This window comes from Cyprinus carpio, chromosome B13 (genome assembly GCF_018340385.1).
Source record: "Cyprinus carpio isolate SPL01 chromosome B13, ASM1834038v1, whole genome shotgun sequence".
In the NCBI taxonomy this organism is placed as follows: domain Eukaryota; kingdom Metazoa; phylum Chordata; class Actinopteri; order Cypriniformes; family Cyprinidae; genus Cyprinus; species Cyprinus carpio.
In genome coordinates, this window is record NC_056609.1 from 1,656,043 (window position 1) to 1,671,189 (window position 15,147).

Consider the following 15,147-nt stretch of genomic DNA (forward strand, 5'->3'; position numbering starts at 1 on the left):
GCGCATGCGCGCGACCGAGGCGTCTCTCTCTATGTGGGTCGAAACAGTGCAATCAAAGCTCTTATCGTTTGACCTTTGCATTTTTTGTTGTATTTTGGAGTTTTACATAGTTATTGATGTCTTTATGTCTTCCTTTATATATATATATATATATATATATATATATATATATATATATATATATATATATATATATATATATATATATATATATAACCCTAACTATAATAGATATAGAGTTTGAAGTCAAAAGTCCAATTATACAAATATATATATATATATATATATATATATATATATATATATATATATATATATAAACAAATATTTTTTGTTCCTGTTTCAAAAACATAAATTAGAATAATTTTGGCGAATTCTGCCCGTCGACTAATCTTTAAATATAATAGTATTTTCTATAGATTTCTGTGTTAAAAAGTGTAAGTAATCAATTTCATGAATTGTTTTATTCCTTATGATTTTTCATGTTTAAATTTGGCCAAAAAGTCCAGAATAAGTTTTTCTAGTGGTAAATTCATGTTGAAAGAACTAGTCCATATAGCGTCATAACATGCTCTACTAGTGTCACATAAGTTCAATATGTGTTAATAATTATATTTCCATTTGCAAGATAGCCTATTACCATGTTTTTTTTTTTAGACATGCACTCTAGCTGTGCCATGAAATTCCTTGAAAGCATCTTTGAGGACCATTATATATGAATATAATTTCCACTTGAAAATATATCAGAGTACCATGGTGTTATTATATTAATATCTTAATACCTTCCAGCTTTAACTATATTTAAAGTGCACTTAGAACATTTACCCTTTGTGTGCCTTTTTACTTAAAAAAGTTCTTCACAATAATAAGTTCTTCTAAACAATACGTAAGATATGTTTCTTATGTGTATTCTGCTCTTTCTTTCTTCTCATGTACTGAGAAATGATTATGATGACTGTTTTGCATTGCTTGAATAAGGGAAGAAGATAATACCTCAGTGTTATAGAACTGGTTTACATGTGGTTCATTCCTAAATTTAGACTCAAGTTGGTTTCCAACAACAATAATTCTACACTGTAGACTGAGAGTTTAGCTTACTTCATTCCATATTAATGTCTTTTATCTAAAATTGTTCTAACTACAGCTTACAAAACAATGATAATTATAATACTGAAATAAACTGTAAACATGTTACATGACTCAATTCTATATAATGAAGATATCAAATGTAACCTGTCCATTAAAATACAAACTTCTGACATGTTGGTAGATTGAAGATTTAAAAACAATGGTTTTGAATATATTTTTGGACCCCTCTTTAACCTATTTATATAAGCTACTCTATAAGACTATAAGACAAATAAATAATACAAATAAAAACACCTTAAATAGAACCCCTAACTATGTTGATGACCTTAGTCAAGGCCAATATCTCTATAAGACAGAGATGAATAAAACCACTTACAAGAAATGAGATTGGAAAACAAAGCAGGTTTACAATAAAACCCACAAAGCCATGATAACAGACTGAGAGAGAGAAAACAGAACTTTGTATTATTTCAGCATCTTGCTTGATTTGATTTCGAATTGATTAAACACTTTTCATGTGTAAGCTGCTGTGTTTTATCTTTTTTTTCTGGTGACCGTTTATATCATGTTCTCTAAAAGGAAACGTTTAAGCTCTGCATACGATGAACAGCACTTCTCGTGTGACAGTATCCTGAGGATAAATCACTCAAGGTACAGCTTTCCTCTACAACACGCACATTTATTTCATTACTTGTAAGTCATGTTTGTGGAAGTGTATGACTGTCACAGAGTGAGATATACAACTTCATTTTTATGTTATTTATTAATGAGCATGTAATTATTGAATTATTGTCATGTTGATATGAAATATTCCAAAAAATGCTGATCCCGCAAAGGCCATATGTACAGTTCTTTGTGGAAATACACGTCACATAATTAGCTGAAGACAATGCATTCCTCCAAAACTATAAAAAGGATGCTGACATTTACGAGCATGTCTCGTTGCAAAAGTCCATTCACACGATCCAGCAGAAGACGCCAGTCCTGGGGGGGGGGGAAGACAAGTATTTACTTATGGCACATATGATAGCACAACTACCATCATCCTCAACGACAACATCTAACATATTCAAAAATCACACACAAACTCCCACCAAATTGGGAGCTTTGAGCTCAAAAGCATTTGAACACCTTTAGCGCAGATTTAATTGCATATCAAAACAAGTAGCACCCGAAAATAAACAATGCTAGACAATGCTAGAACTAACTTCAGTTTTTACATTTGTGCAATGACTTGAACAGACTTGTGATCATCATTCAGTGATATTTGAACTCAGTCCCCATCAAGTTCACACAGGTGTCCTAACAGAGAGGTGTAGTTCAAAACATTAACTCCAATAAAGTCCCAATACCATCGCATCCAAAATAAAGTTTTGGTTTACATAACATATGTGAGTGTACTGTTCATATTTAATATGTATATATATATCAATACAAACACGTGCATGAATACATTTAAGAAAAATATGTTGTTTATATATATATATATATATATATATATATATAGTGATATATATATATATATATATACATACATATACACACACATGTAAATACATGTAATTATATTCATTATATTATAATGTGTGTGTATTTAAATATACATAATAAATATACACAGTACACTACACACACATATGTGACCCTGGAGCACAAAACCAGTCTTAAGTCGCTGGGGTATATTTGTAGCAATAGCCAAAAATACATTGTATGGGTCAAAATTATAGATTTTTCTTTAATGCCAAAAATCATTAGGATATTAAGTAAAAATCATGTTCCATGAAGACATTTTGTAAATTTCCTGCCGTAAATATATCAAAACTTAATTTCTGATTAGTAATATGCATTGCTAAGAACTTCATTTGGACAACTTTAAAGGCGTTTTTCTCAATATTTGGATTTTTTTTTCTTCACCCTCAGACTCCAGATTTTCAAATAACGTTAGTTGTATCTCAGCCAAATGTTGTCCTATTATCCTAACAAACCATACATCAATGGGAAGCTTATTTATTCAGCTTTCACGATTGATTTTGTGGTCCATGGTCACATATATTATGTGAACAAAACCATTTATTTCGGATGCGACTAATCGCGATGAATCGTTTGACAGCACTGCTTCATTTTGAACATTCTGTCCATCGTTTTATCTTTACTCTCTAAACACATCATCCCTACCCTCAAAGTAAAAACAGGTCAGGAAACAGCATGATTCTCACATCTATCTGGAAGCTTGTGCTCCGCAGCACTGCGCCTGGGAGAGCTCGGGGTCTTTCTTTAAGAGCGTCGGGCGCAGCACGTCGATGTCCCGCTCGAGGTGATCCAGCAGCTCGCTGACGATCTTCGGCGAGGCGTGGAAGTCGACGGAAAAGTATCCGCCGTGCGTGTGGCGAGAGTCGTGTTTGGAGATCTTGTAGGGCAGCCTGCGCTCGCCGAGGCTCTCCAGACTCCTGACCACTGCGCCGCGCTCGAGCAGCGTCTCCACCGTGCGCCGCAGCACCGCCGCGGTCTCCGGCCTCTGCATCGCCTTCAGGATCACACACAGCTCGTACCGCGGCATCTCCGGCGCTGTCTGGACGGAGGGGCCGCCGAGTCACAGGCGCATGTGTGTCTTCTTCGAGGAGATCCCGTGGAGACAGACACACGTGGACTCCGATGCAGTGCTCCACCTACAGCACGGGAGTGTCACACTTTACACCCCATGATGACCTTCGTCAAGTTACAGCCGAACCAAAATGTATTCAGACACCTCCACCATTCCTCACATTATCAGCACAGTTTATTCGCTATAGTTTAGAAAATGGTAATAACTTATGGACTGTGCCAGAACAAATTCATCTTGATAATGTCAGATAACTTTGATAGAAAGGTATGTCATGGATTACAATCAACCAATAATTATTCAGACAACTGTTGGTATGACAATATTTACACAACTATCAATACTTTGCTTGGCCACCCTTAGCAATGCTTAATTTTGTTCAGTCTTTGGTGTGAAAGGTCACATTATCAATTAAAGAAAAACACTTAAGCAAAACACGCTCAGGTCAAAGTGTCTGAATAATTTTTGGTCCCAATTTATTTATTTTTTTATCAGTTTTACCGGTAGTCCACTGTATGAAGATTTCTGGGTATGATATGTAACAGTTTACTTTATTTTGCTATCATCACTTACATAAATTAACTATAGTGTCCTCCTGCACCCACTAGTAAAAAAATTCAAAATTGAATTGGTTTATTGGTTAATTTTTTTGGTTGACTGTATATGATGTGTGACTAAACCTCAAATAATTTTGTTTATATATATATATTACTGTTAAATATGTTTTCATTGCAAAATTAAGATGCAAATGATATTTTCTGAAAGGTATGATGTCCATTTCCAAAACAGTGTTATTTATTTGCTTTCAAATTATAATATATAATTTATATATGTGTTATTTGGATGCAGTTGTAACTGCCCGCACACCTAGCTATTAAACTCACTGGATTATGTAGATATGACTGAGTTATTTAAAATATCAAGCTGACAAGACAAGCACATTGATATAGATTTTTCCTTCTTGAGTGTGAGTTCCTTATTGCACTATAAAGGCCATACAAGCCCGATGTACAATACATGATACAAAACATTAAAAAACATATGAAATCGTATTTAAAAATCTGAAGTTTCAGTAAACTGAAAATCTGAAGATTTTCAGCTGTTTGTTGCATTCGAAACAAATTAAGATAAATGACAGCATAATATATATAGTGAGCTCAATAACATTCATCTGTGTACTTACCAAACAGACAGCAAATAAACAATATTAATATTTATAACTGCGTAACGCGATCGTGTACGTAATGTGACGCACTCACTGTGCGCCATTTCCAGCGACGCCACGTGACGGTGAAATAGCCAATCGCGCTCCTCCTCCACACGAGTGAACGAAGATGGCGCAGGACGGCACGGTGCCCAGCGATCTCTACCAGCATGTGTACTCGTTTCTCGTGGAAAATAAGTTCGCCAAAGCCGCGAAAGAGTTTTTAAAGCAGGCTAAAGTGGTAAGAGCCCTTTTTCGTGTTTATTATAACCCCTCGCTTGCGCGGGAGTAGTAGTGCTGTAACGTGTCTATCGGCGCGCGGAGTCCCGCACGCGCGTGCCACTGACACGCAGTTTGTGTGGAACACGTGTTTAGGAGCTGCTGTATAGGACGTGTTTAAATGCGTTTAATTTCTGCCGGTCTTTGTATCAGTTTGACCTGTGTCATTACAGCTCAGTATTTCTTACACATTTAACGTGTTTTTGTCGGTACAGAGTTAATTATTCATCATGGTTCTTTTAAGATTGCATTTTTTTTTCAACAGCTTGAGTGCTGTCTGTTGTCTTTTATATTAAGAATAACAAAATTATACAACATAAGTTGACAGACAAGAAAATGCCAAGGGAGAAGGAATCAAAGGAAACAGAAATCAAAAATGTCAAAATAACCTGTGTACATGATTCACAGAAGTCTTAGCTTTTGATTCGAAGTGTCTCTTGACTCTAAGAAGATTATAAAGTTCGGCATTCGTTTACAAATTGTACTTTTTATATAGTATTAAAATTTGATTGTGCATGTTTTACCATATTTAAATGATATACTATATAATTTACACTTGTGTCGGTCTCATCTCATTAGAAACCTCAAGACCAAAATGAGGAGCGTCTCATGGACATCTTCAACTTTTGGGTGAAGTATGTACAAGCTGTGTCTTATAATTGTTTGAATAGGAACCGCAGGTCACTCTTGGTCATATATCTGTAGTTTTGCTCTCATTTCCTCTGTTGGCTTGTAATTACCATGATTTGCCTGCTCAAGTCCCCAGAAACCAAAAAGCGCAAAGCAGTCCCCAGCGGCCCTGCGGCGGTCAACGGCCCATCAGCCAAGAAAGCAAAGAAAGATGCGGTGAGTTCAAGTAGTGAGGACTCCAGCAGTGAAGAGGAAGTTGCCGCACCTGCCAAGAAAGTCGTACAAGGTACAGAGCTTTCTTTTTCTTATGCTCAGCTCAGCTGTATTTACTCGATCAGAAATACAGTGACATCAGTATTGTTGAAAAATACTAGGTAACACTGTATTTTAAGGTGTCCTTGTAACACGTTACATGTACTGTTATTATAATAACTATAAAGTATGCATAATTACATGCAAGTCGCACTAAGACAAATCCTAACCATACAGTAAATACATGTAGTTAATATTACTCAGAACTTCAATGTAACAGGAATGCCTTGAAAAAAAAGCCAATAAATATAACTAATATTATTACAATTGAAAATAAGTTAATTTATTTTCATATATTTTAGAAAGTAGTTTGTTCCTGTTGTGGCACAGCTGAATATTCAGCATCATTTCTCCAGTTTGCAGTGTCACATGACCCTTCAGAAATCATTTTATTATACAGATGTGGTGCTCAAGAAACATTTCTTCATGTTGAAAATGTTCTCAAACTCTTGAACACTACCTGAATAGACGTATTCATTTCTTTAAAAAAAATCTTACTGACCTCAAATTTTGGGCAGTTGTGTACGTTTAAACGCTGCATTAAGTATTACACTTAAATATTAATTACTAAGTGTTTAACTTAATGTTATGTGTTTAACAGCGAAAGCTCCTGCTCCAAAGAAGCCAGCAGCTGTAGCTGCTAAAAAGAGCAGCAGCTCGGAAGACTCCGGCGACTCGGAGGACGAAGCCCAGGTTAAAACAGCAGCGAAGGTCAGGAAGCTGCATGCTGTATATGTGAGCGTGGGTGTTATGACGGTGCTAGGAGGCCTCTTCCTGAATCTGGATGTTGTTTGTTTGTTGTGCAGAAGCCTGCAGCTGTGAAAGCTGCTGTTCAGCCTGCAGCAGCAGCCAGGAAGAAAGACACCAGTTCCAGCAGTGAGGAGTCAGACTCTGAGGAGGAGCCGGCCAAAGCTCCAGCAACAGGTGAGCTGAAGCAGGAGGTCAGTAGGGGTGTGGATCGGCACTGGTTTCATGATTCGATTACAATTATCATGTCAGTGATAAAACTCAATTCGATATCACGATTATATCACATTTATTTTGTGCATATTTATTAAATTATATAAGCAGGGTACTTTTTTAAAATTAATATATTTTTAATTATTGTTAAGAATTAAAAGTAAATATAGCTTCAAAACATACAAGCAAATATAAAGTAATAAAGGGGTCATTGTATTTATAAGTGGTAGAGATAAAGAAATTTTAGTATGTGTTTGATTTAGGTATCCGAAAGTTTACAAATAATCATAGTTATGGGTTTTTCTTTTTTAAGCTGCATTATTGCCATTTGATTATTACTGATGATGAGATCATAGACAGGGGCAGCTTTAATAGACTGCATTCACACTAATGCACAGATCTGTTTCCAGAAATCAGATGTTTTGTCCTGTTCTGAAAACAGAACTGATTGTTTACATAAATTTCGTATCATAAAAGTGGATGCAAGTGCATTTAACCGCAGCCGCGAGCTTCAGGACAAACAAACACGAAGCGCAGGTGAAAGTCTGTCAGTACGTGAGTTTCATGCATCTGATACATACTGCATTCCTAACGGCAGAAAGGAAAGCACATCTAAAGTAAAAGACTGAAATAACAGCGAGTGGAAGTACAAGCAATACGCACCTGTCTCACAGCTAGGGTTCGAGAATCAGAATCGGATACTTTTTTTATATTTTAATTCTGCCTATCGATTCCTATGGGTTTTCTTTTTTTTCGTCTGTGAGGACCCGACCTAGCGATCTGCCAGGACCTTGCTCGCTAATCTAAACGCTCCAAAGTTTGGCTACATTTGCAATCAGAAAACAAAAAAGCTAAGTGTAATATCTGTGATAGCTAAAATGTGGTGACACCACCAACCTGACAAAGCACTTTAATTTAATAGATCGTTAAAGATCGCGAACATGATTCAAACACCAACGTAATTCTGTTCCTAAATTACAATGATTGGTCTGTTTCATCCCTCAGCCTTTGACGTGTGCGATCAATGTTGTGATCACTCGGTTCATCCGTGCAGCGTACGATCACATCAGTGTGATCTGAACATAAATCTATTGATCTAAAGAGAGCAGCTGTCATCTGTCATGAATGAAACCGCTTCGCTTTCTTTTCAGCCACACAGTATCATTATTTCTGTTACAAACATTCAAATCACAGAAGTACTGGGATAAGTTTATAATTCAGATATAAACTATGATTAAAAGAGTAAATTACCTTTTGAAAGTAATTTGACACTTCAAATGAAGATTTATCGATTACATTGTTACGCCAGTAGGTGGCGAAAAGGGGCTGTTAAAATGCATTCATTCATACAAGAGATTAGTTCAAAAACACTGAATCATCCAGTAATGAAACAAGTACATCTTGAGTGAGTTACTGAATCATTCATTCATAAATTGCATGTGATTTTGTTTAGTTGTCTAATGTTTTTTCTTCAGAATCAAAAGAGAACCACGACTTCCACTGGAGGGAAAAATAAATAGAATCCAGAATCATGCACACAAACAGCTCTTAAAGAGTCCAGTTTTCATGTAGCCTGTTGATTTTCATTCATGGTATTCAGCTGCAACTAAATGGTTTGCAAAAAAGAGACACAGGATAAGTGTTTGATATCATTATTTAATCACATTGGAATCGGAATTGATAAAACTGTACCCAACTGTACTCACAGTTCATATTCTGTGCGGTGAAGCCTGCCGCGATTCTCTAGCGCACACATGTGCCATATGCAGGAAAAAGCCAAGCTCAGATTTTAAAATGGAGAGTGCATTTTTAATACTGTATTGGCGAATGAAGCCAGAAGGCTATAATGGATTATGGTCTGTTACTGCATCGATGCAGAATTGTCCATGTCCGCATCGCGATTCATTTTGACACCCGCAGAGTTCCTATTTTCAGGTATAACTGTTCAAAGTAAGTTGCATGTTCAAAGTGGTGATCTGTGGTCTCCAGGAGCAAAGGCCAAGCCTGTGGCAGGGACCCCTAAACCGGCGTCCACTCCAGTGTCTGCGGCTCAGAAGAAGCAGGACAGTAGCAGCAGTGAGGACAGCTCCAGTGAATCTGAGGACGAGGCTCCAGCTAAGGTACTTCAGCGTACAGATTATAACTCCTATGTAATCGTGCTTTAGAAATCTAGTGTAAATTGTAACCATAATAGAACCTATGATTTGCTCAGAATAAAAAATAAATTAGTTTGCCTGCTTAGTATTCACAGTTAGTTCCTCTCACTTGATCTCAGACAGCAGTAAAAACAGCAGCCCCAGTGAAGACCCCTCCAGCTAAACCCACAGCCCCATCAGAGTCCAGCAGTGAAGAGTCATCCTCAGATGAGGAAGATGCACCTCCTACTAAGAAACCTAAGACTGGTATTACTACTTTTCTTTTACATTGGTTGATCTTAAAGGTGCATTAAGAAATGGCTTTTGCTGGCGTATATCAGTGTTCCCAAACAACCAGTACTACAGTGATCTTAGAGTTTATACTGAAAACTATCACCATGGGTGCGTCATTACGCTTTATTTACTGGATCAAGTGATCTCAACATAATTAAACTGATTTTTTGTGACATGAATGAGGCCTAAGCATGCCTCATTTGAACATGTTAAGAAATCTTAAAAGTGAGGAGACAGTGAGTTTCTGAAAAAGAAGAGACAAACATGAAACTGAAGAGTATCTCTATTCACAGGACAGTTCAGTGCCGTCCCGCCCCCGGGAACACTGACCGCTCCAGCCAAAGCCCCTGGTAAGAGTTTGAAGTGTCCTGTATGAGTTACTACAGCAGTAAGCCATGAGAGGCTGTGTGTTACAGTGATGTTTAGTTATAATGGTTGAAATATTAATAAATACGCTTTTTTTTTTTCAATCAGATGTAAGTTATATTTGTAATACAGAAAATTAATCCTTTTATGACTAACTGTATCTAAGCATAGTACAAAAGGCATAATTTCAGCACAAGAAAAGCTAAAAAAATGATGTATTGTACGAAGATTAGCACTGATTAATTTGCATCTCTGGTCCCAAGATAGACTTATCCTTAAGAAAAACATTAAGTTTAAATTAGCCGAAAGTTAACATTTCAAAAGTTAAGAATCCTTTACAGAGAAAAACCTTTGCTCAGTTTTTTGCTACAATAATCAATCTTACAGTTAGTAGTATTCATTATGCGTTTTATACAATCATGTAAACATTATTTTTACATATGACATATAGTTGTTGTTTTGTTTAAACCAGCTGCCAAAGCAGCCCCAGCTAAGAAAGCACCTACAAAGGTCACTCCTGCTCGGAAAAAAGACTCTTCAAGTTCCGATTCTTCAAGCTCCGAGGATGAAGCAGCAAAGCCAGCTGTCAAAGTCACACCGGCAAAAGCTGCATCTGCTAAATCTACACCTGCAAAAGTCTCTCAAGCTAAAGCCACACCTGCTAAAGTCACCCCGGCTGCACACAAGGCTTCATCTTCAAGCTCAGAAGACTCTGACGATGAGGAGGAGGAGGCCAAGAAACCGGCAGCTAAAGTTGTCCCTGTTAAACCTGCGCCAGCCAAGAAGACGGCAGCTAAAGCCAAGCCTGCTGCAAAAGAATCGTCATCATCTAGCTCCGAGTCTGAGGAAGACAAACCGGCCACAAAACCAACCCCAGCCAAGGCTGCTCCTGCTAAAGCAGCTCCTCCAAAGACAACCCCTGCTAAGAAAGACGATTCCTCAAGTTCAGGTCAGTTGTCGTCACATTCATAAAGATACAACATTTGCATTTAATCGTTATTTACTTGCCTTCACCTCATTTGCAACATGTATGATTGGCATATATGGAACAATCTTTTTCCATAAAAATAAGTTTCTACAACTTCTGGGCCCAGTTTTTCTGAAGCCCTAAGCTTTCTTTCTTTGGAGCTTGGTAGCCCTAGTCATTTACATTTAAAAAAAAATATTGAGAAAAAAATGAAAGTCGTACAGATTTTAAAATTGGCAGTAAATTCAGAGCAATAGAGTATCACCATTTGGGTGCTGTTTATCAAGATTGTATTAGCTTATAGATCTATTTTATCTCGCACAGATTCAGACAGCTCTGAGGACGAGGCACCTGCTAAACCAGCAGCTAAGTCCAAGCCTTTGAGCACTCCTAAACCTGCAGCCAAGCCCGCTGAATCCAGCTCGGACTCGGACAGCTCTTCAGATGAAGAACCTCAAAAGAAACCTGCCAGCACACCGGTATCCAAACCTGCCACCCCTGCAGCCAAACCTGCCACCCCTGCATCCAAACCTGCCACCCCTGCAGCCAAACCTGCCACCCCTGCAGCCAAACCGACCGCTAAACCAGTGGAAAGCAGCTCAGATGAGGACAGCTCTTCAGATGAGGAACCACAAAAGAAAACCACCGCCACACCGGTATCCAAACATGGCACCCCAGCTAAACCTGCAGTTGCAGCTAAACCAGCCGATAGCAGTTCTGACTCTGAAACCGACAGCTCTGACTCTGAAGACGAGACTCCGGCTGCAAAGAAAGCCAAACCAGCAGCGGCTGCTACTACTAAGAGCCCTGCCTCCAAAGCACCTGCTCTAGCCAGTAAGAAAACAGCTAAATCCAGCAGCAGTGATTCAGACAGCTCCAGTGAAGACGAGAAGAAAGGGAAGACTGTGACGCCCAAAGCAGCAGCAGCAGCTAAGCCGGCCGTGACTCCAGTTAGCGTGAAGAAAGCGGAGAGCAGTAGCTCTGAATCTGACAGCTCAGACTCTGAGACAGAGGCTAAGAAGACTCCTGCAAAGCCTGCAGTCCCTAACGGAAAGGCAGCTAAAACAAAACCCCCCACATCTGCAGCTAAAAAGACAGCAGAGTCTTCATCCTCGAGTGACAGCAGCTCTGATGAAGAGGAGTCTCCTAAAACACCAGCTGTGAAAACACCACCTACTACAAAAGCACAGGCTGCTAAAGCCAAAGCAGACAGCAGCTCGTCTGAGGAGTCTTCATCAGAGGAAGAGGAAACGACGGCCAAGACTCCGGTCACATCAAACGGTATTTGCAGGACTCAGTATATCTGATAGCAAGGTGTTTTTGTGTTACTGGTTCCCAAGGCTGTTTTTATTACTTTGTGTTACATTTAAAATCAAACCTGTCCAATATCGGCTGTGATGCTCCAAGAAACCGTAAAGCACCACTCAGCACTTTATGCTTGATAAAGGCTAGCGCAATGTGAGGGGAAAAAAATCTTGAGACCTGAGTTTAATTTGTCATTGTAAAAAACCTGACCTTTTTACAAAGGTGAGTGCAATGGAAAAATCACAGTCACAGTATTTTTTTTTTTACAGTGTTTAACTTGAAAATGTGAGTGCAACTGCCAAAAACATACATTTAGTGCATGTTTACATAGAAAAACAACTGAGAAGTGCCACAGTTGGTTGATTGCCAAGTTGCATCTCAGATAACGCAAGATGCATGACTTGCAAGACACGTCACATGCAGCACTTACAGGACTGCACATCACGTGCAAATATCATGGTCCGTTTTTCGCAATACTACTTTGGTATTGAATTATTTGCACTCCAGGTTCTTATGGTTTTGTCTGCTGTTTTGGATAAAAATTGGTAACACCTGTGATGACTTGCTGCTCAGTTTGGAATGGAGCTGTAAAAGCCACCCAACCAAACACACGTCACATTGCTTGTGGCAGATCAAGTCATCACACTCAGATTAGCTTGGAAGAGAGGACGTTTGTTTAATCTGGTCATGCCTCCATATCAGTGTTAAACTGTTGATATTTATCATCTTTCTTCTAAAGCCTTCAGCCCCGTGGTAAACCACTCACATTTTTGGCTTCTCTCCTCTGATCACAGGTGCAAAGAGCAAAAAAAAGGGCAAAGAGGAAGAAACGACAACACCCAAGAATACAAAAATCACCACATCCACACCTCAGACTTTTCCCAGAACCAAACAGAAGGTAAAGGGCTGTGATTGTGAGCGTGCTTGTGTTGATGTTGGCTCTTGTACAGTGCATATTCAAACACACACCCAGGGGTCAAATTGGGAATCTGGAGGTGGGCGCTTCTAGTTCCAGGCAAGACATGACCTGGAAATAACACTGAAGTCTAAATGTTAGGATTTGTTGATCCAGTGAATCTTGCTTTTGATACAAGCAGCGCTGTGCTTTACATCCTTTAAGTGTTAAAGGGATCGTTCACCCAAAATTATCCTTTACTCACCATGTTGTTCCAAACCCTCGATATGTTTATTTTTCGAAACACAAATTACAATATTTTTAATGAAATCCGAGGGATTGCTGTCCCTCCATCGAAAGTCTCCACAAAAACTGACGCCTCAAAAGTAACAGACAGAAAATAGCTTCTTGTAAATTGTTTTTGGATGTAAAAATCTTGATAACATTATAAGTGGACCTCGGAGTACACAGTACAAAATAAAAAACAGGCAGTTCATGGCCCCTTTAAAACTCATACTTAAAAAAAAGAATATAATTTTAAACAAGTTTATAGCTTTTAGAGGAGGCAAGAGTTCCTCATTCCAGCTCCATGCCTCTCACAGTTTGCTTATGCACTTGTGCTTAAAGTTATTTCTGTCTGTTTCTCTGTCGTGTGACTTATAAAGGAAAGCAATGCTCCTTTCCGTAGAGTAAGAGACGAGGAAATTGAGGTGGACCCCCGCCTGGCAGACAATTCATTTGACGCAAAGGTAAGATGATAAACGTGAATGAATATTAGGTCAGAGTTTACTGTAAGGAGAGTCTTTGAGCACGTATAGTGCTTTAATTCGTTATTTACTTCTAGATGGGATCCACCGGTGACTGGGGCCAGAAGGCCAACAGCGTGCTTAAATTTACTAAGGGCAAATCTTTCCGGCATGAGAAGACCAAGAAGAAGCGTGGCAGTTATAGAGGCGGCGCAATCTCCACCTCAGTGAACTCCATTAAGTTTGACAGTGACTGAGATCACAAACTAAAGAACCTCTGAACTCTCCATGACCCGTCTACCCTCTGTTCCTGCTCTGGTGTACCACACACATGGGCCGGCATTGACTGAAGAAAGCAGGAATGTTTGTTTGTTTGTTTGTTTGTTTTTTACACTCAATCTTTCAAGCAGTTAGACACGGTGACCACATGGTGGCGCCAATTCATTGTGTTTAGGCCTTTTGATTAGCTTATATGTAAAATATGGTTTTGGCTTCACTGTAAAATGTTTCTTAAAATTGGCATGACAAATTATGAACGGTTGTTCTAACAGGTTATTGTTAATATACTAGAAATGACAGAATGATTTTCTTTTTTATTATTATTATTATACATCACAGAAATGTCATTGTTATGAGCCTATCCGTGTATCTTGAGTCTGGTGGTTTGTCTGATTTGAAAAAGCTGTGTAGTTCAAGACTCCGCCCACTTCTGTTAGACAGACACTGGAGGACCATCCTTAAAATAACAACACATGAATTATCCTCATTCGGTTTTAGTTTTAATCTTTTATGATTTCATGTTACGCAGGATTTTGTAACTTGGTCTCCTTTATGATCAGTCTTGTAACTAATTAAAACTTGGACTGAATCTCTGTATGTTTTTGACCATTTTTTTCACGTTCTCTCAAAAGCTCACCTGTGTCCGGTTTAATTTTGTATGAGGGTTGCCAAAATGTTGTCTAGCAATAAACAAGTCTAATCCATGTTTATGAAATCTTAGGTTAACTCTTATAAAAGAATATGCCAGTCTACAGGTTTACTCACTGAACTCTTATTTCTGCAAGTCCTTAAGATGAAGCCTGTTTTGAGTATTTTACAATTGAGCATTCAAATGAGTGTCAAAGGTATAGGATGTGGTAAAAGGTATGAGGTCCGTGTCTATACTGATAATAACTTCAAAATGTACAAGGTTCATTTGACAATACAATAAGTTTGTTAACAGTTAATACATCAGGGTGTCGTGAAAAAGCTAAACTTTTTAATGTTAATTTCTCCTATTTGATTTAATTTCATGTATGAATAAGTGCTTTTTAACTACTTTAAGGAGATTTTTATACACTCAATATGAATTGAACCTTATTGTGAA

The 15,147-nt window shown here is 38.2% G+C and overlaps 2 protein-coding genes across 6 annotated transcripts; one reads left to right on the forward strand and one right to left on the reverse strand.

Annotated features, from left to right (window-relative positions):
* Window positions 1-1,833: 1,833 nt before the first annotated feature.
* LOC109062227 (28S ribosomal protein S6, mitochondrial-like) lies at window positions 1,834-4,887 on the reverse strand. The gene is made up of 3 exons (XM_042736229.1): window positions 4,872-4,887; window positions 3,306-3,755; window positions 1,834-2,073 (listed from the first exon to the last, which is right to left on the reverse strand). The coding sequence occupies exon 2, from the start codon at window positions 3,644-3,646 to the stop codon at window positions 3,308-3,310; it is 339 nt and encodes a 112-aa protein (XP_042592163.1). The 5' UTR covers window positions 3,647-3,755; window positions 4,872-4,887; the 3' UTR covers window positions 1,834-2,073; window positions 3,306-3,307.
* An 88-nt stretch (window positions 4,888-4,975) lies between these two features.
* On the forward strand, window positions 4,976-14,653 carry LOC109062229 (nucleolar and coiled-body phosphoprotein 1-like). Of its 5 annotated transcripts, none has more exons than XM_042736220.1 (13): window positions 4,976-5,133; window positions 5,751-5,806; window positions 5,930-6,087; window positions 6,715-6,824; window positions 6,920-7,037; window positions 9,063-9,193; window positions 9,349-9,475; window positions 9,796-9,852; window positions 10,338-10,817; window positions 11,160-12,116; window positions 12,935-13,038; window positions 13,701-13,784; window positions 13,880-14,653. In XM_042736220.1, exons 1-13 carry the CDS (start codon window positions 5,023-5,025, stop codon window positions 14,036-14,038), a joined length of 2,652 nt encoding a protein of 883 aa, XP_042592154.1. In that variant the 5' UTR covers window positions 4,976-5,022; the 3' UTR covers window positions 14,039-14,653. The 5 variants fall into 5 exon arrangements, with proteins under 5 accessions (XP_042592154.1, XP_042592158.1, XP_042592155.1 ...); XM_042736224.1 differs by having other exon boundaries at window positions 13,724-13,784; XM_042736221.1 differs by having other exon boundaries at window positions 10,341-10,817.
* The last annotated feature ends 494 nt before the right edge of the window (window positions 14,654-15,147 follow it).